Source organism: Lissotriton vulgaris, chromosome 12, assembly GCF_964263255.1.
Source record: "Lissotriton vulgaris chromosome 12, aLisVul1.2, whole genome shotgun sequence".
NCBI lineage: Eukaryota > Metazoa > Chordata > Amphibia > Caudata > Salamandridae > Lissotriton > Lissotriton vulgaris.
In genome coordinates, this window is record NC_141700.1 from 49907864 (window position 1) to 49935377 (window position 27514).

Consider the following 27514-nt stretch of genomic DNA (forward strand, 5'->3'; position numbering starts at 1 on the left):
TGTCGAGCTTGTTTATAGCGGGATTGTATATTACATTCAAGAATTACCTGCGCCATGAGTTACACTTTTTGATTTTCTCTAGGGCTGCAATGTACCGTTACATGTCGCGTTACTGAAATCTTGTGGATACGGTCGCTGTAGCTGCGTGAGGTCAAGATATTCCCTTTGGCACCCGATGCAAATTTCATCCGGCCCCGAATTTAGTAGGATCCCCGCACTGTCTGTCAAATGCAGCCAATGCGGCCACACCGATTTTCGTGTGCTTTAAAAACTATTTCAAATCGTACACAGGTTAAGGTCGCACTAAAATAACTTGCGTCATCTAAAATAAAACACCTGACCGAAGACGGTATCTAGCGCGCTCATTAAATTTTATCAGATGCCTCGTTTGTAGTTTGCCCTACTGCATTTATTGGTTTAGGGTATGCTTATAGTTTCATAATGAGCCGTGAGAATCCTCAAACTAGTTCAGTGTAATGCATCAAATCTCTAGTATGCCCCGTTTTGTGCTGCCTCGATTTGAGTGTTCAGTTTCAACTGAAAACTGACATTAATGGCGAATCATTTAAACTTTACTGTTACATTTGAGTGGCATTCATAACTTCCTAAGCTGCCCAGTGTGTTGTCTGTCTGTTGCTGCTGCCGGGTGTCTGACTGACTTTCCTTTCCTTGATGGCACTCTGTGTTATGTGGTGTGCTGTTGGCATGTTTTCCTCCTCAAGGCAGCCTATGCTCGTAGCTGTGTGTGGCTCTGTGTGGCTGTGTGTGTGTGTGGGGCTCAGTGTGTGTGTGTGTGTGTGGCTCAGTGTGTGTGTGGCTCTGTGTGTGTGGCTCTCTGTGTGTGTGTGGCTCTGTGTGTGTGTGTGTGTGTGTGTGTGTGTGTGTGTGTGTGTGTGTGTGTGTGGTTCTGTGTGTGTGTGGTTCTGTGTGTGTGTGGTTCTGTGTGTGTGTGGCTCTGTGTGTGTGTGGCTCTGTGTGTGTGTGGCTCTGTGTGTGTGTGGCTCTGTGTGTGTGTGGCTCTGTGTGTGTGTGTGTGTGTGTGGCTCTCTGTGTGTGTGTGTGGGGCTCTGTGTGTGTGTGTGTGGCTCTGTGTGTGTGTGTGTGTGTGTGTGTGTGTGTGTGTGGCTCTCTCTGTGTGTGTATGTGGGTGCAAATGCAATAGGTCTTGCATTTGCGAGGGATTAAGCTACTGGCATTGTAAATGACAATGCCATTTATTTCTCCGTTTTAAAAGCAACACCTAAATAAACTTTTTGTCATTTACAAAGCCAATAGCTCTAACTTTTGCAAAGGCGAGATCGTTGCATTGTAAATGCTTGTTGATGTTGTTACAGCCTGGATGGATTGTGCCTCTGCCCTAGTATCGGCAGACACTTAACCCAATGCTGCTATTTGCATCTCTTTTTGCTGCACAAATAGTGAACTATGAAACACATTTGTCTGTATTCATGATTATTTGCTGTCCATCATTTTCTCATCAACCTCTTCCTTTTAGTGCAAATATTTTACTTGCAGCTCAAGTTCATTGATTTGGCTTGGTTTAATTACATAATTTGTATTCATTTAGCTTTTCGCTGTTTCTGTAGCATGTTAACTGCAGACTCATTTTATTTTTTGAGTGTATTGTTTTAGTAATATATTTGCTTGTGTCACTGAATTAAATCGTATTTTAGTACATAAATTTAATAACTGCCCAAGAAATGAGTTACTTCAGTGAGAAAGGAGTATAAATGCACTTGTAAACAGAGGATCTGGACAGCTGCGTATGAAATTGGAGGGGGGTTTATACCCTGCACTTTAACTGGGTTACAGACCTTACTTTCCACTAATGTCTAAATAGTGAGTCCTACTCCTAAATGTAACATTGCATACATTGGCTACTGTCCAGATGGTTTTTTTCCATATGCTGTGGCACTCACCAGCCTCAGATTACTTCCTTTAGTACTATTGTTGCTCATTCTTCCCCTCTAGAGCAGTCGCAGTTGTTACAGTAGATTAAACTAATCTAAGACCCACCTTCTTGCAAGAACTTCTTATCTTTTACCTAGACCAGAGACTGTATGAAAGTTAACCATGCTGCGATATTCTTTGAGAAATGACTATACATGCCTCCCATAGAATTCTGCAACAGAGATGTCAAAGAATTGCTTTTGCCTTAATTCAATAACATAGCTGTTTGGTAATTGCATTACACTTTCTTCGGTGCACTGAGTTCTACTCCCAAAGATAATGTGTTTGCTGAAATTTAAGTTCAGTAAAGCTCATTAATGCATGTTATCTTTGTATACTAGGTGCCCTGGGAAAATTGCTTATTTTTTCTCTAGAATGGACCTTAAAAATGTGACATTCTAAAATAATTCAGACTGTATTTTTTAGGACAGTTGGAATGATTTACTAGTATTTTGATTCGAGCTGTGGCTTTGTGCTTTTGTTCTTTATCTTAAGGATCATAGGCAAAGCCAGTGTGTTTGAATTTAATGGGTTAACGCATGGCTATAGGAATGCACAAGTGCACATTTTGCATGCCTTGTTTGCATTTAACACCCAAACCTATTGGTTTTGCCGCAACTTAACTTTAGTTGAGCGTTTCAGTGCTGCAGCTCATTGCCCAAACTGTGCCCCATTATATCCCCCCTGCTGAAGAATTGCCCATCTTGGAAATAGCTTATGCAGCATACATAGCTGGCTCCCGCACCTCAAATTTTGGTATGCAATGAAGTATGTTGCATATGTAGTAATGCCATTAACCTTATGCAATGCTGTTAAACTATAATGCTCACACTTGAAAAACTTGATGTAAGACCATACTGTTTAAATCCTGTAATAAAGATACATATATGAATTTGAATTCTGCGGGCCCATTTCAATGACCCATGTGGTATGTATAGTGATTTAAATATGTGGGCGAAGCCTACAGCCTCCTAATTCCAAACATATTCTGTGTAGTGACAGAGGAACTGAATTGACATTCTTAAATCAAAATATTAGAATAAATGATGTTTACATTATATTTAAGACTGCCAGTTTTCCAATTTTGCAGATTTTTACAGATAAATACAGACTGAAAACAATGCGTTTCCTCTCGGTTTATTTTAAAAAGCGGGAAAGTACTGAAAATGGTGCTTCTTGTGAGAGATTCTTAATGTCATTAATGAATTCCAGGCAAAGGCTGAGCTGACGTACAGCATGGGGAGTTAATAAACAGGATGAGATTTCCTGAAATAGAGACATATGTTGACCTGTATTTGTAGCATAAAGCTAACATGTGCCTGTGATTGTAGTGTTTGGTTATATGTGGCTGCTTGATTTGCTATATACCATTGTATGGCTCCATTTATACTCAAAACGCAAAATAAATATGGATATATACTAGTTGGATGGGCAAAAAAGAAATCTGGATAAATGCAGACGGAAATGTTAAACATAAATACCGTAAACCGGGAGCCCTAATTATATTCAAGTTTCAAGTTTAAATACTTTATTCGACAGCATTGTCATAAAAGCATGTTTCCCTAAACTAAACATTATAAATACTACTCTAAAATGTTAAGATCAGCATAAAATACATATTAAACACCATCAAATTACAATGTGCTGACGAATACTTCAATTTATAAAATTCATACATTTTAAAATCCGAGTCACAGTGCAAAATCTTAACTATTTGAGGTTGTCCTTAAAGTTACGCAATCCATTTTACATGATTAGTTACAGTTTAAAGTGCGCGTGCGTATTATCCAGGCCCATCCCAAGTATTTGGCTAAGGCGATAGCAAGATTGGGAGCACAATTTGATCTTAATATTCTTAGTGCCTCTAGATGTTTCCTTGTCCCCAAATTCCTACAAATCGGTTTTAGCCATCTTGTTCTCGGGGCTGCATATAATGGGCATGAAAACAGGAAATGTGGGATGTCCTCAACATGATCTTTACAATAGCAGCATGTGTTTACATTGCCTGGGGACCATTTAACAGTGAAAGCATTGAGTGGTAGGGAGCCAATTCTAAACTGGAAGTACAGCTTTCTATCTAGGGGTTTAGTAATCAAGTCCCAGTACTGTTCACATTTGGGGATTATTTTTGAATCCAAAAACTGGGATGCCAACATGGAAGGTTGACTGGTGGTCAAAACAGTATTGTATATCATGTCCCAATACATCTTTTTCAATGATGCCTTAGATGGAAAGGCCTGAGGATCAACTACAGTCCATAGATGGTCTAGGTGCATTTTTTGGAGCAAAGTCCTAATTTCTTTAAGCCAGGGTATTTTATGAAACCGATCAGAGCTAATAATGTCCATGAGAGCTGATGCATAATGGCCCAATTCAGGAGTAGTCTTTACGCGCCTCCAATATAAAAGAGGACGCAATCTAGCCATATCCTCGATTTTCTTCCTCCCAAGGTCATATTGGAGCGGGATCGAGGGAGTGCTCTGTGGGACACCAACCATTCGGCGGAGAAATTTATTTTCTGCAGTAACCAAAGTACTCAAGTTGGTAAAGCCCCATAGCTCTGATCCGTAGAGGCAAGCGCCCAGCACTTTCATACTATAAATCTCCATTATGGGCTGAATGGGTTTTGTAAATGAAGATTTATGTTTTTGTGCTATAGCCCCAGCCAATTGATTGAACTTTAGCACCACAGAGTCCATATGAGATTTCCAGTTCATGTTGGCCTGTAAAGAGATACCTAGATAGGTAAAAGCATTCACTTCCTCCAAAATAGATCAATTAAAATGCATTTTTCCCTTAAATTGCTTTGCAGGATTCAGATGCATAAACTTAGTCTTTGTCGTATTTAGTTCCAAGCCCCGAATCCGACAGAAATCTCAAAGCGTTGATTGTCTATTGTAAACCACTAAGGGTCCACGAGACCAGTAAAGTGTCATCAGCAAACATTAATACTGGAACCCGCTCCCCATCTAATACCGGGGCATCTGTAGGAGATTGCTTTAGAAAATCTACTATGCCGTTGATATAAAGAGAGAATAAGGTGGGGGCCAGGACGCAACCCTGCCTGACCCCACGCTCCACGGGGAAAGGTTCAGTGACTTCTCCCTGTGCTCCCCACCTAAACCTTGCGTAGTTGTTTTCGTGCATGCGTATAAGCAAAGTCAACAGTTCGGGGCTTATTCCGAGATCGGGCAAAACAATCCAAAGTTTTTGTCAGGGAAACAAATCCAACGCTGACTTCAAGTCAACAAAAACAGCATTTAACCCCTTAAGTGCTGCCTCGGGGCGTTGGCCGACGGCAGCACTACCTCCCCAGTGCTGCGCACGACCATTGGACGTCCATTCAGCACTAGTTCCAATGGACAGCGCAGCACTGGGGAGGGATGTTTACGAGCATCTATGAGGATAATGGTCCATTTATCAAGGTTACATTTTTCCAAAACAAAGTTAAAAAATGGAATACCTGGTCAACAGAGCTAGTTAATGGTCGAAAGCCAGCTTGATACGGGGACAGGATATCCTTATCGTCTATCCAGGCTTGAATTTTATTTTGAATCATTCTGCCCATCAGTTTTTGTGCCGAATCGATAAGGCTAATGGGCCTATAGTTACTTGGTAAAGTCTTATCCCCTTTTTTGAAGACTGGTATAATCTCCGCACCCTTCCATGTTGCTGGGATCATTGCTCCTTGTGCGATAGAATTCGCAAGCCATACGAAATATTTACACCAGTTGGCTCTGTCAGATAAAAATACATCCGCTGGTATTCCATCAATTCCTGGTGCCCTACCTCTAGTTACCCCATCCATCGCCTCGTTTACATCTTTCAGTGAGAATATTCCATGACTGTAGAATACTCTTTCTGGGGGCAATTCGGTTGATTGGGGCAAGTTATCAGCATATTGTGGTTCAAAAAAATCCACCCATGCTTCCTTCGCTACATGGTTTTTCGGACAGTCTGCTATTCCCCCACTACCCCACTTTAAGATGGCCCAGAACTCTTTCTGTTGTTTGGCTACACATGCCTCTTAAGGTCTAGCCATAAGTTCTCATCCCACAATCTTTTTGCCCTGGTTTGGGCTTTCCTGTAGTCATCCCTGGCCTTTAATACACCTACTTTGATCCTCAATGCTGAACTGATGTTCTGTCGCGCCTTTCTGCATGAGTGGTCATACCACCCTCTTTTTCTCGGGGGACCAGCACCCTTCCCCTTCTGTGTTTTTTTTAGGAAAAACCTCTGTAAATTAGTAAATAAACTTTGGCTGTGACTATTCAATAAGTTGGTTAAAATGTAATTCATTACAATGGATCTGTAGATTACTAACCTCTTTACTAACTACCTCCAGTAAGTCCTGCATAACCCCAGGATTATCTATCAAAGTTGCCCATTTAACATGACGGAGATTATTAGTTGGAATGACGTCTAATGTCGTAACACCCCTGTCCTTGTTAGATGAGCTTTTACCTTGATCCTGATTAAAGAGTAAGCACAATGGATTGTGGTCACTCTCCAATCTTGATGTCACTTTCATGTCTTCTACTTTGTGCCAGTCTCTAACATCTATGAGGATGTAGTCTATCCGACTACTTGACCTCGAGTTATCAAAAGTATGCGTGCCCTGCAGGTCTGAGGGGGTGCGGCCATTTACTGCCCTCAACCCCCTAGCCAAGCACAAACTCTTCACCTGAATTGCTACTTCTGTCCATTTTTTTACCATCGGTAGATCCAATTGGGGAACTCCCCATTTGGTATCTTCCTCTAGGGCCAGTTTATTATCCTCGACTCCTAGTGGCTCAAATGTTGTGTTCAGATCTCCCCCCACTAGGATAGTATAATGGACCGGAAGGGTCTCTAGATCATTGTCCAGTGCACCTAACACTTCCGATGCTTTGCCCCTTTGGGTTCCCCTGGCATAGATAATATATAAGACCATGTTATGGCCATCGGCCCATGTGATCACAATCGGGAGTATGTCACAATTGCTGACAGGCCTCTGCTTGATGGTACATTGTAGGGATTGTCGTACCCAAGTAGTTAGACCCCCTGAGGGCCGCCCTTTAGTGTTCTTATTAGCGGGGACAGAGAAATGTAAAAAGCCCTGGAGAAAAACAGGTGCCACTGCCCAAGTTTCCTGTAACATGATAACATCATGGGAATCAATAAATTCACACCATTCAGGGGATTCAAGTTTATGGTGGATTCCCGCCAAGTTCCAAGAAATAAGTCTGAGACTAGCTTTCGTCTGATTGGGCCACTCTTGCAATGAGGCTCCCTGGTTATAGTACGACAAGGGAAGTGCGGGACTAATTTCCCCATTGCTTGTAGTGATACGGGGATTTAGTGGCAAAAGCTCTACCGTATTAGGATGATCTACACTGCACCCAGATGTCTTACCGTCACTATAATTTGTTTCTAAAAGCTTTTTAAAAACATCATTTCCACTTTCTTGGGGCTCTACGACATTATTCTTTTCTATGATCGTCCGTACTTCCAGTCAATCACACTCATTAAGACCAGAAAGACCAGAAAGGGCCGAGAATCTATTTTCCATCAGAATTCCCCAATTATTCCTTATATCAAGGGTTCTGGCTTTTTTTTGTACAGGGATCCATTTAGTTTTCAGCATTGTTGGGTTTAAAGTATTCCCTCCTCTTTTCGTATAAAAGAAGTCCAGTGTTAGTGGCACTATTTCAGTTGATCTACGCTGGGGGGGGGTATATATTCGCTAGAATGTTTGGCAGCACTTCTGGATCAGACAGATGTAGCACCACACAATCCCCTTTAAAATGTTTTAGTGCCACCCCCGATCCACTCAACTCTTCTAGCTTTAACTACTTCTTGCGCCAACTGGTCCCTGCCTCCCGGGGTAAAAGCCATATTCCCAGATAGCCAATGTAAAGATTTATTTATCAGGGATGGGATGTTCTCAACTTGCCCTGGTTCCAAATGGGGGACATTTGCCAGCACCAATATTAAAGGAGATGCCTCTACTATTAATTCTACAGGCCCCTTATCTGGGTTAATATCTACCCTACTGTCCCTTTGTCTCAGCCCTTCGGAATCACTTTGGTTGATGTGTAAATCCCTGGAGCCCTCCCTCCCTAGGTCAGTGTTTTCCGTGGAGAACAGGGGAGTATTTTCAAGTAGTTCTAACCTGGGGGCGGTTTGGGTATTTTTTGTTTCAACTATGAGTGTTTTCGACATTGGAATATACGCTTTTTCTTCAAGTGATTTTTGTAGGAGACCCCCCAGCCTGTTCACCTCTTCCGTTAGCTGGTCTATTTTACTTAAAAGCGGCTTGGTTATAGTTTTAATCTTATTATCTAGGGCATTTAGCAACTTCTTAAATTGGTCTTCATCCAAGTGTACCTTTCCTTCAGTAATTCCCCTTGTATCATCTCCATTATTGTCCAGAGGGGATACATCAGGACGTTTTTTACTTGATCGAAGGCCACCCCGTTTAGATATACTCTTCACCCCTCCCTTCACTACTCTTGGTGCTGGGACCGGTGCAGGGTCCTCCTCTTCTAGGAGTATTAGTTCTTCCTCAGGTGTGCTCTCGGGTACTGAATCAGCAATAGCTACTAGGAGCTGGGTCAGTGAGTTGTTCTCCGGAGTCTGAAACACTTCATCACTAATATCAAGAGCAGGAGTAGGTAAAGGTGTATTGTCAAAGAGCAAATCTGGAGAGAGGCTCAGGCCCAGGGATGATCTCCTGTCATTGTTAATTTTGGCGACTTTCTGAACCATATAGTTGTCTACGGTATTAAGAGGGACAGTCGATTTTGCTTTAGACATGTTAGAAGGCAGATATATCGAGTAGCGTCTATGTGAATCCGTGTAATGTAAAACACTAGGAAGTATCACAATCACTAGTGATTCCAATAGGGAGAAGGTAACTTACTTGAGCAAATTGGCCAGGGGTCAGATTCCTGCCCCGGTCTCTTCCTGCCGAAGAGGGCCCGCCTCTTGCCCGGGCTTAGCCCCGGGCGTCCCGCGAAGCGGGGTGCTGTGCCGCTTATGTGCGCCTCCTGGCGCTCTTGCGGTGTCAGAGAGCGCGCCGCCGCGTAGGCTGCCGGGAATTGTAGTCCCGGAGCGGCGGCGCGTGTAGTCAGCAGTGGAAAGATTCCTGGCGGTGGCGGCGTGCTTCCGGGTACCTGGCTGCCTCTGAATGACTCCTGGCGGTGGCGGCGTCTCACAGGTAAGTGCAGGTTTGCTCCTCTTTCGTCTCCCCCACTCCGCCGGGTGCTGTGCCGCTTATGTGCGCCTCCTGGCACTCTCGCGGTGTCAGAGAGCGCGCCACCGCGTAGGCTGCTGGGAATTGTAGTCCCGGAGCGGCGGCGCATGTAGTCAGCAGTGGATAGACTCCTGGCGGTGGCGGCGTACTTCCGGGTACCTGGCTGCCTCTGAATGACTACTGGCGGTGGCGGCGTCTCACAGGTAAGTGCAGGTTTGCTCCTCTTTCGTCTCCCCCACTCCGCCGGGTGCTGTGCCGCTTATGTGCGCCTCCTGGCGCTCTCGCGGTGTCAGAGCGCGCCGCCGCGTAGGCTGCCGGGAATTGTAGTCCCGGAGCGGCGGCGCGTTTTGTCAGCAGTGGATAGACTCCTGGCGGTGGCGGCGTGCTTCCGGGTACCTGGCTGCCCCTAAATGACTCCTGGCGGTGGCGGCGTCTCACAGGTAAGTGCAGGTTTGCTCCTCTTTCGTCTCCCCAGAAAAGAGCTTTTAAGCTTCCCGGGTCTCGCGCTGTCTCAGCTTCTAGTTTTATTCATCTTCTTTGTAACTTTTACACTGCTACCACTCCACTGGTCAGTAGAGTAACCATGATTTGCGAACCACATTTTTGTGTCTAGAGAGGTCTATTCTTTGTGAAAAAATATTCATGTTGCACTTGGTTGGTCATCTGATATACATTTTGTTAGACCTGTCTGGCCCTTTGCGTAGTCCCTCCAATTTGTTATTTATTTTGTCCCCTTTTTGCCCCTCACACCTTTGTATCTTTTTTGTGCCCACTAGGTTTTTATGGTGTTGGTCTGGGGGATAGGTGCTCTTTTGCCCTCATAGTTTTTCACCTCAGGCCTAGATGCCTTTCCTGACAGGAATTCACTTAGAGTCACAAAATGGTGGCTACCAACTGTCACAACTGCCATTCCCTAGAATGCCCTCATAGACTAACATTGGGGCCTTCCAGAACCTTCTGGACCCTGTGTGGACAGGCTATATAAGGGCAGGGGTCAGGAAGCCATTTTGTGTAGTTTAGAGAGTGAGAGGAGTAAGGTGGTGGTGAGGGGAGGTGGACGCACAGAGAGAAGTTAGTTTCACAGAAAGTTTGACAGCCTCTTCTGGTAGACGTTCCCCCCTTTGCCTTTAACTAAACCTTCTGGCGGGACCTTGTTATCCGAGTGAGGCAGCTCAGAGATTTCAGTGCCCCCCCCCCCCTTCCATTGTTGAGATCCTCGGGCCCCTGCTAGCCTTAAGCCTCACTGCGAACTGAGTAAAATCCTCTCCCTTTGATTTGCCTTACCGGTCTCCCCGAGAAGTGGCAGTGAAACTCCCTGCACCGGTCGAAGGATCTGTGAGGCGGAGGCAAGGGATTTTAGCGGAGCTGCTGGGCTGGAGTAGGAGGTCATAGCCACTGGTCTCCGCGCATGCTCAGTAGCGCGAAGCGGTAACCAGCGTGTGAAGGCGGGCGGCTCCAGAGCAGTGAAGGCTCCTGTGCGCCGCGCAGGCCCAGTGGAGGGCTAAAGGAACTCCCGGCTGGACTGCAGAGGAAGGCGGAACCCCGGAGCGGAGCAGGCTCTATCCGAGAGTCGCTACCCCCCTCGCGCATGCCCAGTAAGGCTGCCTTCTTCAACGAAGGCGGAGACAGCGTCCAAGGAGGAACCGGGCGTGAGGCAAGCGCCGGCTCCCTTCAGCTTGTGTGGCCTGTTCTCCCCGCGTCAGCTCTCACCACATGGGGCTGGATTAGCGGGTGAAGAGGGTCAAATAGCGGGCTGTGGCACATCGAACTTCCCTCCCCTGGCAAACCGGAACTTTGGCCCAGGAGGCCCAGCGAAACGAAGTAAGGAGGGGGTGAAGGGGGAAGTGTTTGGAGACCTTGGGATCGAAGGGCCAGGGAGCGATACCTGGTGGTCTGCCACGCTAGAGTGAACTACATCTATCAAGTGTCCTCAAGACTTCCACAGGGGAACCCGTTCAGATTAAAACTGTCCTGGAATGTTGTTTAAGTGGTAATGATGCACAAACCTCCTTGTGGCAGGGTTAGAGAAGAATCTACACGGAGTAGTAGAGTGGGGGGTTGTTAACCATCCCACCTTGTGGTTGTAATCAGGGGGATAACTGGAGTCTATCTATTCTGAAGGTCCCGGTTCTACTTGAACTTGTAAGGTGGCCAGTCACTGCTTCTGAAAACCCCTGTAACATACATTAATGCTGGTAAACTGAATTGTGGGAACTTTATGCAGACTGATAGTAATTGAAAAAGTCACTGTTAAATGCAATTTTCCTGTACTGTTAAGGATATACCAAAAGAAATGTGAAATGATACTTGTGAAATTAAGTGAGAAGGAATATAAGGAGAAATAGTGGTGTAGACATAAAGAAAAATATATAGAGAAACCATACTATTTTTATAAAGCAAACCATATTTTTCCACAAAGATTGGTGTAGCGTCATTTTTGAGTGGAATTTCCTTGAGTTACTGCTGGGTGGTGTGCAACCTTCACACATGTGCCTCTATTAGAGATTGACTTACCCTAGGCCAGGCTACCCTAGGTGACCTGACAACATTAGGTTCCAACAAATTGGTGTCTAGCGGTGGGATCTTGACTGTGGTTGCGACTACTCTGCAGTAACTGAGTGTAATCCACTAACCTACACCTGAAGTTTTCTCCTAGCGGCCCTCCTAATTTTTACTTTTGCTTTTTCCAAATGTATTCCTGGTGGTGGGGTGGAGGTAGCTTCAGGTTGCCTTGTAACTCTATTCTTTTTGTGTGTTTAACCTTGAATTGCCTTTTGCAAAATGGAATTTGCACTGGAAGAACTGGACACTTATTCTGTGGCCCAGCTAAAGGATTTCTGCCAATAAATGGGGGTGTTCTTTAAGCGTGGTGCTAAGAAGGGGGAACTCCAGACCAGTTTGAGGGCTTGGGTGGAAGCACGCAGGGAAGGGAAGGAGGAGGATGAGGGGACCGACCGGGACACGGTCATAGAGGGATTATTCCACCCTGAGGTGGAAAACCTACTCCCAGGACCAATGACCTACTCTAGAAGGGGCAGTAGTGTCTCCGGGGGAAGCTTGACCGAAGCGGAACTCACTGACAGGAAGGAAATGAGGCAACTGAAATGGGAGTTGGCCAGGCTAGAACAGGAGAGGGAAGAGCGGAGGATGGCTCATGAATTCAAATTGAAAGAGTTAGAACTCCAGGCCCTGCAACGGGGACCCTCTCCTACTCCGAATGGTGGCAGCGAATCTAGAGAACCAGCCAGGGAGTCCAGACCCTACTTGCCCAAGGACATAGTTGCCAGCTATAGCCAGGGGGATGACATAGCCAAATGGCTGGCAGCCTATGAGGTCTCCTTAAGAGCCCATGGGATCCAGGAGAAGCACTGGGGGGGTGGGTTGTACAAGTACATGCCTCCTACCGGTCGGGACACCTTGCTAGCCTTAGAACCGGAGGAGCAGACCAACTACCCCACCATGAAGCTAGCATTGATCAGGAAGTTTGGGTTAACCCCAGAAAAGTATCGCCAGAAGTTCAGGGGGAGCCACAAGTTAAGCACCCAGAACTGGGTGGACTTCCTAGATTACGCGAGGAAGGCATTGGAGGGCTGGGTACAGGGCAGTAAGGTGAAGGATTATGAGGGGTTGTATGATCTTTTTTTGAAAGAGCATCTACTCGAGAAATGTTTTCCCGAGCTGCGCCAGCACCTGGTGGACAGCAAGCTGACCAACCCCCGGAAGCTTGCAGAGGAGGCGGACATCTGGGCAAGTACCCGGGTGTCCTCAAGGGGGACTGGAGGGTATTCCCAAAAGGCCGGACAGGGCGCCCCTCAGAAGAAGGAGGGGGGGAGATAAAAAGCGGGAGTTCTCTAAAGGTCCCCAAAACAATTTCCAGGGAAAGGGAACAGGTTTCACCCCTAAGGCTAACCCGCCCAGAAACCCTCATCCTGGCCAAAGCCAGCAGCCAAGGGTTGTCCACTGTTTCGAGTGTGGTGGTGTTGGACATTATAAGGGAGATGTCAGATGCCCAAAGAGACCACCCCCTCCCCCCGGAGGAAAACCCCCGGGAGTAGCTAGTGTATCGCTCGGGGAGGAGTTGCCCTTAGATAAGGGGGGTGAGTGGGCGGGTGTCACCTTAGTGTCCCTGGGAGAACGGGAGATGGTTCCTAAGATCCAGGTGCCAGCAAATACTGCTAAGTATGGGCAATGGATCACCATCAATGGCCAGAGAGGGGAGGCTCTGAGGGATACAGGAGCCAGTATGACCATGGTGAGAAGTCAACTGGTGTCTCCAGAGCAGGTGGTTCCCAATGTACTCCACCCCGCCGCAATGGCTGACGGCAGAATGGGCCACTATCCCGTGGCTGAGGTTCCCTTTGAGTGGGAAGGGGTTGCAGGTTCACTTCGAGTTGCCGTAAGCCCTGCCATGCCAGTTGATTGTCTACTGGGGAATGACATGGACCACAATGCTTGGAGAGAGGTGGAATACCGGACGCACTCTGCGATGCTGGGTACACCTGACTGGGCCTGTGTGAGCACAAGGTCAGCGACTGCCCAGAGATGGAGTTCGCCTGGGTTGGAGCCTGGAACAATGGCCCAACCCGCTGCCAAAAAGGGACAGACCCGAAGACAGGAAGAGCCTGCTTCGGCTTCCACACCCCATGTGACCGATCGGCCACCTGCGGTGGTGGACCAGGAGTCCGTGGAGGGGGAAGTAGTTTCTCTGGAGGACCTGCCCATCCCTGCTGAGTGGCATGTGGAGGGAGGGCCTACCAGAGAGGAGTTCTGTAAGGGCCAGAAGGAGTGCCCTACCCTTGAGGGACTGAGGCGACAGGCTGAAGCCCAGGCAGCAGGGGACGTTGCGGGACACTACCATATTTACTGGGAGGATGGACTCCTCTACAGTGAACCCAAGATACCCTTACCTGGTTCATCAAGGGCCTTGGTAGTCCCGCAACGATACCGAGCCTTTCTGCTGGAATTGGTACATGCAATACCCTTGGCAGGACACTTAGGTCAGGACAAGACCTTTGCTCGGCTTGTCCCCCACTTTTACTGGCCTCAGATGAAAGTGGCGTCCAACACCTACTGTCGGACATGTGTATCCTGCCAGGCCAGTGGGAAAACAGGGGTGAAGCTGAAAGCTCCCCTGGAACCACTTCCTGTCGTTAGCACCCCCTTTGAAAGGGTGGGCATCGACATTGTGGGGCCATTGGATCCACCAACAACAGCTGGTCACAGGTTTATCCTGGTTCTGGTGGATCATGCCACACGGTACCCAGAGGCAATTCCTCTGAGGACTGTCACTGCACCTGTGGTGGCTAAGGCCCTAATGGGGATCTTTACCCGAGTGGGTTTCCCCAAAGAGGTTGTGTCCGACAGGGGGACCAACTTTGTCAGCGTACATGCAGGCAATGTGGAAGGAGTGTGGAGTGACCTACCGGTTCACCACTCCTTATCACCCCCAGTCAAATGGACTGGTAGAAAGGTTCAACAAGACCTTGAAGGGCATGATCAAAAGTCTGCCTGAAAGCCTGCGGAGGAAATGGGACGTCCTCCTACCCTGTTTGCTATTTTCCTACAGGGAAGTGCCACAGAAGGGAGTGGGCTTCAGCCCCTTCGAGCTTCTGTATGGGCACCCTGTACGCGGTCCTCTCAGCCTGGTGAAGGATGGATGGGAAAAGTCTCCCAGGAAACCCCCCCAGGATGTGGTGAGCTACATGCTGGCCTTCAGGAGCCAAATGGCGAAGTTGTGGAAGCAAGCTTCTGACAACTTGGAGGCCAACCAGGCAGTGATGAAAGAGTGGTATGACCACAACGCTCACCCGGTGGAGTTGGAGCCTGGCCAGAAAGTGTGGGTGATGGATCCTGGAGAGCTAAGTGCCCTCCAGGATCGCTGGACAGGCCCCTTTGAGGTGTTGGAGAAGAAGGGTAAGGCCACCTACCTGGTGGACCTTAAGACCCCACGACAGCTCCTACGGGTGCTTCATGCCAACCGACTCAAACCCCACCATGAGAGGCCCGAAGTCATCTTAATGATGGTGACTGATGGGGGAGAGGAAGCGGAAAGCGAACCTATCCCAGACTTGTTCTCGTCTCAAGAAAAGGATGGGTCAGTGGAGGGAGTGATTCTCTCTCCAACCCTAACTCCTGAACAGCGGGAGGACTGTCGCCAGATACTGGAGCAGTATTCTACGCTGTTCTCCCTTGTCCCGGGAAGGACTCACCTGTGTACCCATGATGTGGACACAGGGGACATCCTACCAGTAAAGTCAAAGACCTACCGGCTGTCCGACAAGGTGAAGGCTAGCATCCATGGTGAGGTTGCCAAGATGCTGGAGCTAGGAGTTATAGAACCTTCCAACAGCCCTTGGTCCAGTCCGGTGGTTCTAGTACCAAAAGCCGCTCCACCAGGCACCACTCCAGAATTGAGGTTCTGTGTGGATTACCGGGGACTAAACTCAGTTACAAAAACTGATGCTCATCCGATCCCTAGGGCGGATGAATTAATTGACCGGCTGGGAGCTGCCCAATATCTAAGTACCTTTGACCTCACTTCAGGGTACTGGCAGATCTCCCTGACAGATGGAGCAAAGGAAAGGTCAGCCTTCTCCACGCTTGAGGGACACTTCCAATTTTGCGTGATGCCCTTTGGGCTCAAGAATGCCCCTGCCACTTTTCAGCGGCTGGTGAATCAGGTCCTCTCTGGAATGAGGTTTCTCCGCTGCTTATCTGAATGACATTGCTGTCTTCAGTAGCAGTTGGGAGGACCATTTGCAACATTTGCAAGCAGTTCTCCAGGCCCTGAAACAAGCTGGATTGACAATCAAGGCCAGCAAATGTCAGATTGGGCAGGGGTCGGTTGGGCAGGGGTCGGTTGTGTATCTTGGACACTTGGTGGGTAGGGGACAGTGCAGCCCCTGCAGGCAAAGATTGAGGCAATCATGGCCTGGGAACCCCCCAAGACACAGACTGAGGTCCGAGCTTTCCTGGGCCTCACAGGCTACTACCGTCGCTTTGTTAAGGGGTATGGCACTATTGTAGCGCCTCTCACAGAGCTCACCTCAAAGAAACAACCTCGACGGGTAGTCTGGACAGAGGCTTGTCAGCAAGCCTTTGAAAAACTGAAGCAGGCAATGTGTGCAGCACCGGTCCTGAGGGCCCCAGACTTCTCCAAGGAGTTCATTGTCCAGACAGATGCATCAGAACATGGCATTGGGGCAGTGTTATCGCAATTGAATGAAGAGGGCCTGGATCAACCTGTAGTTTTCTTATCCAGGAGACTGCTTCCCCGGGAACAGAAGTGGAGTGCAATTGAGAGGGAAGCTTTCGCGGTGGTGTGGGCTCTGAAGAAGCTGCGGCCATACCTGTTTGGCTCGCACTTCCTGGTTCAGACTGACCACCGACCCCTTCGTTGGCTGATGCAGATGAAGGGGGAGAATCCCAAGTTGCTGAGATGGTCCATCTCCCTACAGGGAATGAACTTCCGGGTGGAACATCGACCTGGAGTAGATCACGCCAATGCAGACGGTCTCTCTAGGTATTTCCGCCTTAGTGATGAGGACTCCCAAGGGGTTGGGTAGCTCTCCCCACTTTCAGCTGGGGGGGACGCGTGTTAGACCTGTCTGGCCCTTTGCGTAGTTCCTCTAATTTGTTATTTATTTTGTCCCCTTTTTGCCCCTCACACCTTTGTATCTTTTTGTGCCCACTAGGTTTTATGGTGTTGGTCTGGGGGATAGGTGCTCTTTTGCCCTCATAGTTTTTCACCTCAGGCCTAGATGCCTTTCCTGACAGGAATTCACTTAGTCACAAAATGGTGGCTACCAACTGTCACAACTGCCATTCCCTAGAATGCCCTCATAGACTAACATTGGGGCCTTCCAGAACCTTCTGGACCCTGTGTGGACAGGCTATATAAGGGCAGGGGTCAGGAAGCCATTTTATGTAGTTTAGAGAGTGAGAGGAGTAAGGTGGTGGTGAGAGGAGGTGGACGCACAGAGAGAAGTTAGTTTCACAGAAAGTTTGACAGCCTCTTCTGGTAGACGTTCCCCCCTTTGCCTTTAACTAAACCCTCTGGTGGGACCTTGTTATCCGAGTGAGGCAGCTCAGAGATTTTAGTTGCCCACTCCCCCCCTCCCCCTTGTTGAGATCCTCGGGCCCCTGCTAGCCTTAAGCCTCACTGCGAACTGAGTAAAATCCTCTCCCTTTGATTTGCCTTACCGTTCGCCCTGAGAAGTGGCAGTGAAACTCCCTGCACCGGTCGAAGGCTCTGTGAGGCGGAGGCAAGGGATTTTAGCGGAGCTGCTGGGCGGGAGTAGGAGATCAGAGACGCTGGTCTCCGCGCATGCTTAGTAGCGCGAAGCGGTAACCAGCGTGTGAAGGCGGGCAGCTCCAGAGGAGTGAAGGCGTCCTGTGCGCCGCGCAGGCCCAGTGGAGGGCTAAAGGAACTCCCGGCTGGACTGCAGAGGAAGGCGGAACCCCGGAGCGGAGCAGGCGCTATCCGAGAGTCGCTACCCCCCTCGCGCATGCCCAGTAAGGCTGCCTTCTTCAACGAAGGCGGAGACAGCGTCCAAGGAGGAACCGGGCGTGAGGCAAGCGCCGGCTCCCTTCTGCTTGTGTGGCCTGTTCTCCCCGCGTCAGCTCTCACCACATGGGGCTGGATTAGCGGGTGAAGAGGGTCAAATAGCGGGCTGTGGCACATCGAACTTCCCTCCCCTGGCGAACCGGAACTTTGGCCCAGGAGGCCCAGCGAAACGAAGTAAGGAGGGGGTGAAGGGGGAAGAGTTTGGAGACCTTGGGATCGAAGGGCCAGGGAGCGATACCTGGTGGTCTGCCACGCTAGAGTGAACTACATCTATCAAGTGTCCTCAAGACTTCCACAGGGGAACCCGTTCAGATTAAAACTGTCCTGGAATGTTGTTTAAGTGGTAATGATACACAAACCTCCTTGTGGCAGGGTTAGAGAAGAATCTACCAGAGTAGTAGAGTGGGGGGTTGTTAACCATCCCACCTTGTGGTTGTAATCAGGGGGATAACTGGAGTCTATCTATCTATTCTGAAGGTCCCGGTTCTACTTGAACTTGTAAGGTGGCCAGTCACTGCTTCTGAAAACCCCTGTAACGTACATTAATGCTGGTAAACTGAATTGTGGGAACTTTATGCAGACTGATAGTAATTGAAAAAGTCACTGTTAAATGCAATTTTCCTGTACTGTTAAGGATATACCAAAAGAAATGTGAAATGATACTTGTGAAATTAAGTGAGAAGGAATAAAAGGAGAAATAGTGGTGTAGACATAAAGAAAATATATAGAGAAACCATACTATTTTTATAAAGCAAACCATATTTTTCCACAAAGATTGGTGTAGCGTCATTTTTGAGTGGAATTTCCTTGAGTTACTGCTGGGTGGTGTGCAACCTTCACACATGTGCCTCTATTAGAGATTGACTTACCCTAGGCCAGGCTACCCTAGGTGACCTGACAACATTAGGTTCCAACACATTTACTTTGTGATCCGTGTTTTAAGTATGTCTAGGTATGCATGCATGTTAGTCAAAAAGGGAGATCCCTGGAGTTAAATAGTCGACTAGTAACTATTGGCCTTTCCTATTTAGGGAGAAAAGGTCACAAAATGCAATAGGTATTAAACTAACACAAAAATAGGTTTTCCACACTGAGATAGAATCGTTTACAGTCTAAATTTATTAAAATTACAATCAGTTAAACAATAAAAAACAGAGTAAATTCATATACTGCATGCATGTTCCCTAGTTACTCCCTGTTTTCTAGAAACCTATGCAATACATTCTGACTAAACAGTTGAATTTTTCCCCCCCACACAGGAAGGCCTTCAAATATGTACTTCCAAACTCATGATCAGATTGGCATGATAAGTTCTGGGCCAAACCATGTGGCTGCTATGAACATTCCTATTCCTTTCAACCTTGTGATGCCACCAATGCCACCACCAGGATACTTTGGCCAGGCGAATGGTCCAGCTGCAGGTATACAAACTCATTCATTTTGTATTCACTAAAAGTCCAGATTGGAAAAGTTTGTCACATTTTCTAGATCTCACCCCAGAGCTTGATTCAGTAGTGCCCTTTTCCTAGTTTTCTTTCCCACTAATCACTAGTTTATTGCACATTTAGAAGCTGTAACTGTGAGCAAGCCTTGCACATTGAAGATAGACCTCTGTCTATTTGTATGCATTGCAAATAATGAACTAAACCTTTTATAGGACTCACCTAGGCAGCGCATGCGCTCTCTCTCTTCAAGACATGCTGTTATCTATTCTGTGGGCTTAGAGCATGCTCACTGCTTTCCACTTTGTGTGCCCTTCCAAAACCTTGCTTTTCTGTGGTAAATCTCTTCTATTTGTCCCTCCTTTTGGTGTGTTGCTCCCGTCCATGAAAACTGACCCTATTACTTTAAGACTTTAACTTCTGGCCATTTGGGCTGGGGACGCGGATCGCCCTGGATCAAGTGTCTATGGAGTCTGTTTCTTCTGGACAGGTCAGGTGTCCACAATAGATTAGGGAATTTTTCGAAGGCAGCAGTCCTCCCAGGGGTTTCAGAGGTTACTGTTGCATGACCGGTTGCAGGGTCGTGAAGCTGGAGACAGGCCGGTAGGGCTGGGGCCAATGCATTTATTGTCTTCTGGCCTCTGCTTCAGGGTGTCTTTGCAGCTCTGTGGTCCAGGACTGGGGACACCACCTAAATACTACATTTATGACCCTTCTCAGAGAGGCATGTAAACCTACAACCAGGGTGTGTTACGCTGCAAAGTGGTAAAGATTTGTTTTCTACTGCTGTGGTAAATGCATTGACCCCTTTGTTGCAACTGTTCAAAACATTATCTGCTATCTACTACATTTGCAAACTAGTGGACTAGCGTACACTTCAATAACCTACATCTAGCTACAGTAGCAGACTACCTGGAAAAATAGACAACATTTCTCATTGTTCAAAGTACCAGTTATTAAGGCATTCATGGAAGGCCTTAAAACAGTAATTCCACCAGGCTTCCTGCTGCACCTGCCTTGAAGCTTAACATTGTACTTACCAGACTTGAAGGACCACTGTTTGAACTCTTGCATAATTGCCCTCTCCAATTCCTATCTTGGAAGTTAGCCTTTTTAGTAGCCATCACTTCTGTAGTAGGGGATCTCTGTTATAGTCATAATCTAGTGAATAGTCCCGCCCATGTGCGCGGACCCCGGAGCAATCAAAAATAATCTCTTAAGCTGTCAAAAAATGCAGAAATGCATAGACACTTAAGAGAGAATTTAAAGACAGATAATGCAGCCTATATCCACAGGCTACACTGTCCAATACTTCAACTGGAAATTCCACCAAAAACCACAACAGCACAGCCTGTCCAGGGTTTTCCACAGAGAAAAACCTTGCTTTGAACAGCAAAACCCTCTGGAATGATAGAGAGGAAGGAGTGGACAGACAAGCCCCATAGGCTGCCATTATGTGGCTTAAAACAGGATACTGTGCCTTTAAGAGAACTTCCCAAAAGCCTCACAGTATCCCAGAATGCAGTGCAGGTCCCTTTCACCTTCAGTTCTTTTTTCCGGCTCCTGCTAGCAGGACCCTGGAGCATTAGCTCTTCTTTTCTGAGCTTTTTCTATACTATTTTTGTGATATTTTTGGATTTTTGTAGCTTCACTCGACGTCTTTGGCCTTTATCTGCATTCTGCTGTGGTTTTTTGGCAGAATTTCTGCAGTCTTTTTATCTTTAGACTATTTCTAGTCTGACATGTGCTTTGTCTGCAGCTGAACTGAAGGCCAAAGCTGAAGCTCACAGGGTTTGTACTCTGTGCTTGCCTGTGTCTTTGGACACCTGTCTTCTCTGTACCTTCTTTTCTAGGGGGCTTCGGCTTCCAGGTTTCAAACAGAGGAGTTTGAAGGCATCTTCAGCCTCTGGGTGAGGTGAGGGTAGCTCCTCTACCGAGTCCCATGCTGTAATCTCTGGGGTTATCCCCAGTAAGGGCACGTCTGAGCTATGACGCGGTTCCAGTCGGCACGTGGAGTGCCTGGACGTCATGGAGTGCCTCGGCGTCGACGTCATACCTCGACGTCGACGTCATGGAGTGCCTCGACGTCAACGTCATGGAGTGCCTCGACGTCAACGTCATGGAGTGCCTCGACGTCGACGTCATGGAGTGCCTCGACGTCGACGTCATGGAGTGCCTCGACGTCGACGTCGTGGAGTGCCTCGACGTCTACGTCGTGGAGTGTCGACGTCATGGAGTACCTCGACGTCGACGTCATGAAGTGCCTCGACGTCGACGTCATGAAGTGCCTCGACGTCATGAAGTGCCTCGACGTCATGAAGGGCCTCGACGTCATGAAGGGCCTCGAGCATGAAGTGTCTCGACGTCGACGTCATGGAGTGTCTCGACGTCATGGAGTGTCTCGACGTCGACGTCATGGAGTGTCTCGACGTCGACGTCATGGAGTGTCTCGACGTCGACGTCATGGAGTGTCTCGACGTCGACGTCATGGAGTGTCTCGACGTCGACGTCATGGAGTGTCTCGACGTCGACGTCATGGAGTGTCTCGACGTCGACGTCATGGAGTGTCTCAACGTCATGGAGCGGTGTTGCTCGACGTCATGGAGCGGTGTTGCTCGACGTCATGGAGCGGTGTTGCTCGACGTCATGGAGCGGTGTTGCTCGACGTCATGGGGCAGGGATGCTCGACGTCATGGGGCAGGGATGCTCGACGTCATGGGGCAGGGATGCTCGACGTCATGGGGCAGGGATGCTCGACGTCATGGGGCAGGGATGCTCGACGTCATGGGACAGTGAGGCTAGACGTCATGGAGCGGTGAGGCTCAACGTCATAGAACAGTGATGCTCCTTTTGGGGCATTGGTAACTTGGGCTCTGCCCTCTTCCGTTGGGTCAGGACGTCACCGTTAGGGATGGCTCGGCATCTCCTTGGTTGACACCTAGTCACATTTTGACGTCTGAGTGTTGGTTGTCATAGAGACAGTCACTGTCTTAGTGATGGTGACGTCGTAGTGAGGTCGGCGTCATGGGTTACAGCCGCAGAGTACTGCCGGCTCTTGACGCCTGGGTCTGGTTCCAGGCCTCGCTCCTTGGTGAGCCCCCCGTCGTAGAGGGGACTTTGGTGTTCCCGGCACCTTCCACTCACGGCGCAGAGCAGTTTATCAGCGTCGAGGAACCCTTCTGATGGGGAGTTTGTGGTTACTCACCACGTGTACACGAGGGACGTTTGTCCTTTTGCTTAGTTTTGAGTGCTTGCATGCCTGCACGTCTGCTAGGTCGCCTCCTGCTCAACCACTACTGGGGAGACCACCGGGGATGTTTCAGAATCCCCTCGGTTCCCTCTTCCGTCCACCACCCCAGGGGCCTTTTGCCCCTCAGTCTGCGAACCTCCGTGCCTTGATGCCAGGGATGCGTCTGCCATGAGTACGGGGAGTCCCTCTCCGACTCGTTACTGGTTGGCGGGACTTACCTTTCGTCCACTACCGCCTGGCAGGAGGTTCTGGCTCCGACCGTGCTCCTGACTTGGTCGCAGGGGTGGCTGCATGTAGGCCTCGCGCTGTGGCCCGCGGTTGTTGGCCCGTTGTTGGGAGATCCCTCTGTGGGGGGGTTTTTCTTCACTGATTTGTGGTTCCTCTGCCGAGAGACAGGAGGGAAGCCTTACAAGAGGTGGTCTAATGGGCCTGATAGTTTCGGATCTAGGCATCAGTGTCGGAGCGGAGTTTTTCTCTCCTGCCGACCCCCAGGTATTGTGGGTTTGTCCTACATTGCCATACTTTTATTTGCCTGACGTCTCTGCAGCCTGCGGCTCAGCAGTGTGCTTCTACTCTCCCGTTCTTTGGGCAACCCTGGGGTTGCCATGAGAGTAGTGGGTGGCCCGCATGAAGTCTGAATCGGAGACTTTTGGTCGGCTGTAGGTTTGGGGCATGGGGAACGGCCTGAGGCCTTCTGCCCTTTCTAGCGGCGTTTTTTCCTCCCAGGATTTTCCGGTGGTCCCGGGCCGCCATTTAATGCTTTACAAGTAGATTGTGGGCATACGCGGGAGAGCTTGTGGCTCCTCGGCGAACAAAGGCCGGCTGGGTCTAAGTCAGTCTTCGGTTCATCGGCCCTCCTCCAGCACTTCCTCCGGTCGGCTCGCGGTTTCAGCGGTGCGAGCTTTAAGCAGAGGCCGTTATCCTGTCTAGGACAAGGGCGATAGAGGATGTACCTCTGTCTCAAAAGAGGAGAGGTCTGTACTCCCGGTTCTTCTGGTTCAGGAGAAGGACAGGAACGAGTTCCGGCCCATTCTGGATTTGCGACAAGCAAACAAGTGGATTCGCAGTAGAGGAGTTTCGCATGCTGTCGTTGCATCAGGTTATGCTCTGCTGCAACAGGGAGATTGGCTTGGTGCCATAGATCTACGGGATGCATACTCCCATGTGCTCATTGCACACAGGGAGTTCCTGCGATTCCAGGTCTGCGCCCAGCATTATCAGTACACAGTACTGACAGTCGGGCTGAAGTCTGCGCCCAGCCTATTCTCGAAGTGCATGGCAGTGGTAGCTGCACGCCTGTGGAAAAACGAGGTGGCTTCTCTAACCGTGCCTGGACGATTGGTTGATCAGGGCCTCCTCCTTCTCGGAAGCTCAGGCACACTTCGGGAGGACGTGCGTTCTCTGGAACGAGCTGGGGTTGCACATCAACATGTCCGAGTCTGTCCCCATTCCGGTCCAGTGCATACAGTACTTGGGAGCCTCCGTCAATACGCTGTCAGCAAGCGTGTCTCCTTCGGTGGAGAGTCGATTATCTCCCCTTGGGAAGGCTCAGGCTCTTGTGACCACCCCATCTACGGTAGTGGAGACGGTGTCTTCTCTACTGGGGTCGGTGGCCTCTTGTATGTTCCTCACGCCACACGCACGGCTGCTCAGGAGACCTTTGCAGGGGTGCTTGGAGGATCAGTGGGATTAGAGGAATGGATCCTTGGGCGACAAGATACGACTTTCTCTGTGTGATCTTCAGTCTCTGAGGTGGTAGTGTGCAGCTGAGAATCTCCTAAGACGGGTTCTCTTTCACAAGGACATTTCCACACAGACTGTCGTGACGGATGCGTCTCCCCACGGCTGGGGGGGGGAGCTTTCCGGAGACTTGCAGATACAAGGTACGTGGTCCCCGATGGAGTCCACGTATCACATCATTTTCTGGGGACTCAGAGCTGTTCCCTTGGCATTGAAGGCGTTTCTTCCGTCCTTCCAGACCAACTCTCTGCTTGTGCAGACGGACAATTTGACCACAATGTATTACCTCAACAAGCAGGGGGGTTCGAGATCGCGCACTCTGTCGCAGGAGGCGCGGGCGATCTGGCGACTGACTCGAACGGCTACCCATCTGCCAGGTGTTCAGATTGCTCGGGCAGACGTGCTGAGCAGACTGTTCAGGAAAGCCATGAGTGGGTCATAAACGACGAAGTGCTAGGAGAAGTCTTCGGCGAATGCCGAGACTTCCCCTCCAGTTACTGCCTGGGGGGAAGCTGGGGAATGCGTTCTGGATTAACTGGTCGAACAGCTTTCTGTACGCTTTTCCACCCTTTCCCTTGATTCCGGCGGTGTTCATCAAGCTGTCCCAGTCCAGGGCGCGGATGATCCTGATTGCCCTGGAATGGGCCAGACTGTGGTGGTTCACGGACCTGCTTCACCGGTCTCTCCGTCCTCTCATACGGAGGCCTTGCAGGCCGGACCTTCTCGCAAAGTTCAGGGGGCAGACGTTGCACCCCAACCTCTCGTCTTTGAGTTTGGCTGCATGGCTCCTGAGATAGTGTGATATGGCCATTTGAATCTACCAGAAGTTTGTATGGACATACTGAAGGAGGCTAAGCATCCTTCCACTAGGACTTCTTCTGCTTAATAGTGGTAGAAGTTTTTGCATCTGGTGCGAGTCCAAGGACCGTGCCTTGTCGGCGTGTAAGGAAGTTGTCTTCCTTCTGTATCTTCTACGCCTGGCGCAGTCGGGCCTTAATGTCTACTCCATTACGGTTCATATTGCTGCGCTGACTGCCTACAGGAAATGCCCTTCAGACTTCCTTCTTCCAGATCCCTGTGATCAAAGTTTTTTTTGGAAGGCTGGAAGAAAGCATTCCCTCCTGTCTGGCTTCCTTCGCCTTCATGGGAATTGAATGTGGTGCTGTCCAGATTGATGCAGGAGCCTTTTGAACCTATTCATAAGGCTTCGTTGCAGCATCTGTCCTGGAAGGCGGCGTTCCTCGTGGCCATCACATCGGCCCGCAGGGGGAGTGGTATTCAGGCGTTGTTGCCAAGGACCTTCTACTGTATTTCATGCTGCTGAGGTTGTTACGCATACTCACCCTGCATGTCTTCCTAAGGTTCTTTCTGGTTTTTATGTCAATCAGACAATAACTTTGCCTATGTTTGTTCAGAATCCGGCATCTCCAGCGGGAAGGTCCCTACATTCCCTGGATGTTAGGAGGGTGTTGGAATTTTATCTGGCTAAAACCAGAGATATTCGTGGTTCAGATCAATTGTTTGACAATTATGAATCAGTCTGGACCGGTTTTGCTACCTCAAAACAGTCCATCTCTAGGTGGGTTGTGTCCTGTACACTATTGTGTTACCAACAGACTAATACGACCTTAGGAGGTAAACCTAAGGCTCTTTCCACCAGGGGCAAAAGCTGCCGCGACTGCTTTGCTGCTAAATGTTCAGATTGCAGAAATCTGCATGGCCGCCACTTGGAAGACGGTCCATACCTTGGCTTAGCATTACTGTCTGGACACTGATACCATGGCAGATGCTCAGGTTGGGCAGGCTTCGCTGCGAAATTTGTTCGCACAATAGTGGTGTTATTTCTCGTTTCTCCACCGCCGCTTTGGTGTGGGGATGGGCTTGCCATTCTATTCACTAGATTATGACTATACACAGAGATCCCCTACTACAGAAGGAGTAGTTTCTGTCCTGTAACTCCAGTTCTGTAGTAGGGGTATCTCTGTTATAGTCATAAGCGCCCGCCCTCCTCCCCGGTGGAGAGAGATATTCATGTAAGGAATGCTACAGGTCTGGCGTGTTACGCCTTCAAAAAGAACTGAAGGTGAAAGGGACCTGCACTGCATTCTGGGATACTGTGAGGCTTCTGGGAAGTTCTCTTAAAGGCACAGTATCCTGTTTTAAGCCACATAATGGCAGCCTATGGGGCTTGTCTGTCCACTCCTTCCTCTCTATCATTCCAGAGGGTTTTGCTGTTCAAAGCAAGGTTTTTCTCTGTGGAAAACCCTGGACAGGCTGTGCTGTTGTGGTTTTTGGTGGAATTTCCAGTTGAAGTATTGGACAGTGTAGCCTGTGGATATAGGCTGCATTATCTGTCTTTAAATTCTCTCTTAAGTGTCTATGCATTTCTGCATTTTTTGACAGCTTAAGAGATTATTTTTGATTGCTCCGGGGTCCGCGCACATGGGCGGGACTATTCACTAGATTATGACTATAACAGAGATACCCCTACTACAGAACTGGAGTTACAGGACAGAAACTACTCCTTCTCTTAGACATGTCAGTGAGCTCCAGGCACTAACCTTGGAAGGTGAAATACCTTTTCTTCCAGCTGCACAGAGATAAGGTAGTCTTTAGAACAAACACAAAATTCCTTCCAAATGTAGTTTCTACTTTTCACCTGAAACAGGCAGTTGAATTACTGGTTGTCTTTTGCTACTTGAGACAGTTGCAGAAAGAACCCTTCCTACACTGGATGGTAAAAGAGCTTTAATGTACTATATTGACAGAACGAAAGAGTTTCATGAAACGAAACCACTCTTTGTGGGTTTATCGCCCCCTCACATTGGAAAGCCCATATCAAAATCCAGTATCTCTAGATGGATAATTAAAAGCTTTCAGACATGTTACATTAAAGCTAAAAGAAATGTGCCCTCTCTAACCGTAAAATAGGAGCATCAGTGACCTTCCTGGACAATATACCAATAGTTGAGATTTGTAAAGCAGCTACCTGGTCAACCCCACACACTTTCACTCAACATTGTGTGGATGTCTTAGCATGCAAACTAGCAAATGTAGGACAGGCAGTGCTACTTACTCTTTTTCAAACAACTTCAACACCTACAGGTTAGCCACTGCTTTTGGAGGGCCCTGCTTTATAGTGTATGCAGGGCATGTGTATCTACAGCAACACGTGCCATGGAATGGAATATGTTACTTAACCTTGTAAGCATATGTTTGTGGCATGTAGTGCTGAAGAGTCACATGTGCCTGCCCTCCTCTCCAGACACCTGTTGCCATTGTAGTACATAGATACACTATTATATGCATGGTCTTCTTTTTACTAACAC

General features: G+C 48.6%; 1 protein-coding gene across 3 annotated transcripts in view; it reads left to right on the forward strand.

The window, feature by feature from the left end:
* UPF1 (UPF1 RNA helicase and ATPase) overlaps positions 1 to 27514 on the forward strand; it is a 382560-nt gene that overhangs the window by 309387 nt on the left and 45659 nt on the right. For all 3 annotated transcript variants that reach the window (XM_086947036.1, XM_086947037.1, XM_086947035.1), the window contains exon 21: positions 19013 to 19174. In XM_086947036.1, the coding sequence (XP_086803162.1) occupies positions 19013 to 19174 (162 nt within the window). The remainder of the gene's footprint in view (positions 1 to 19012; positions 19175 to 27514) is intronic.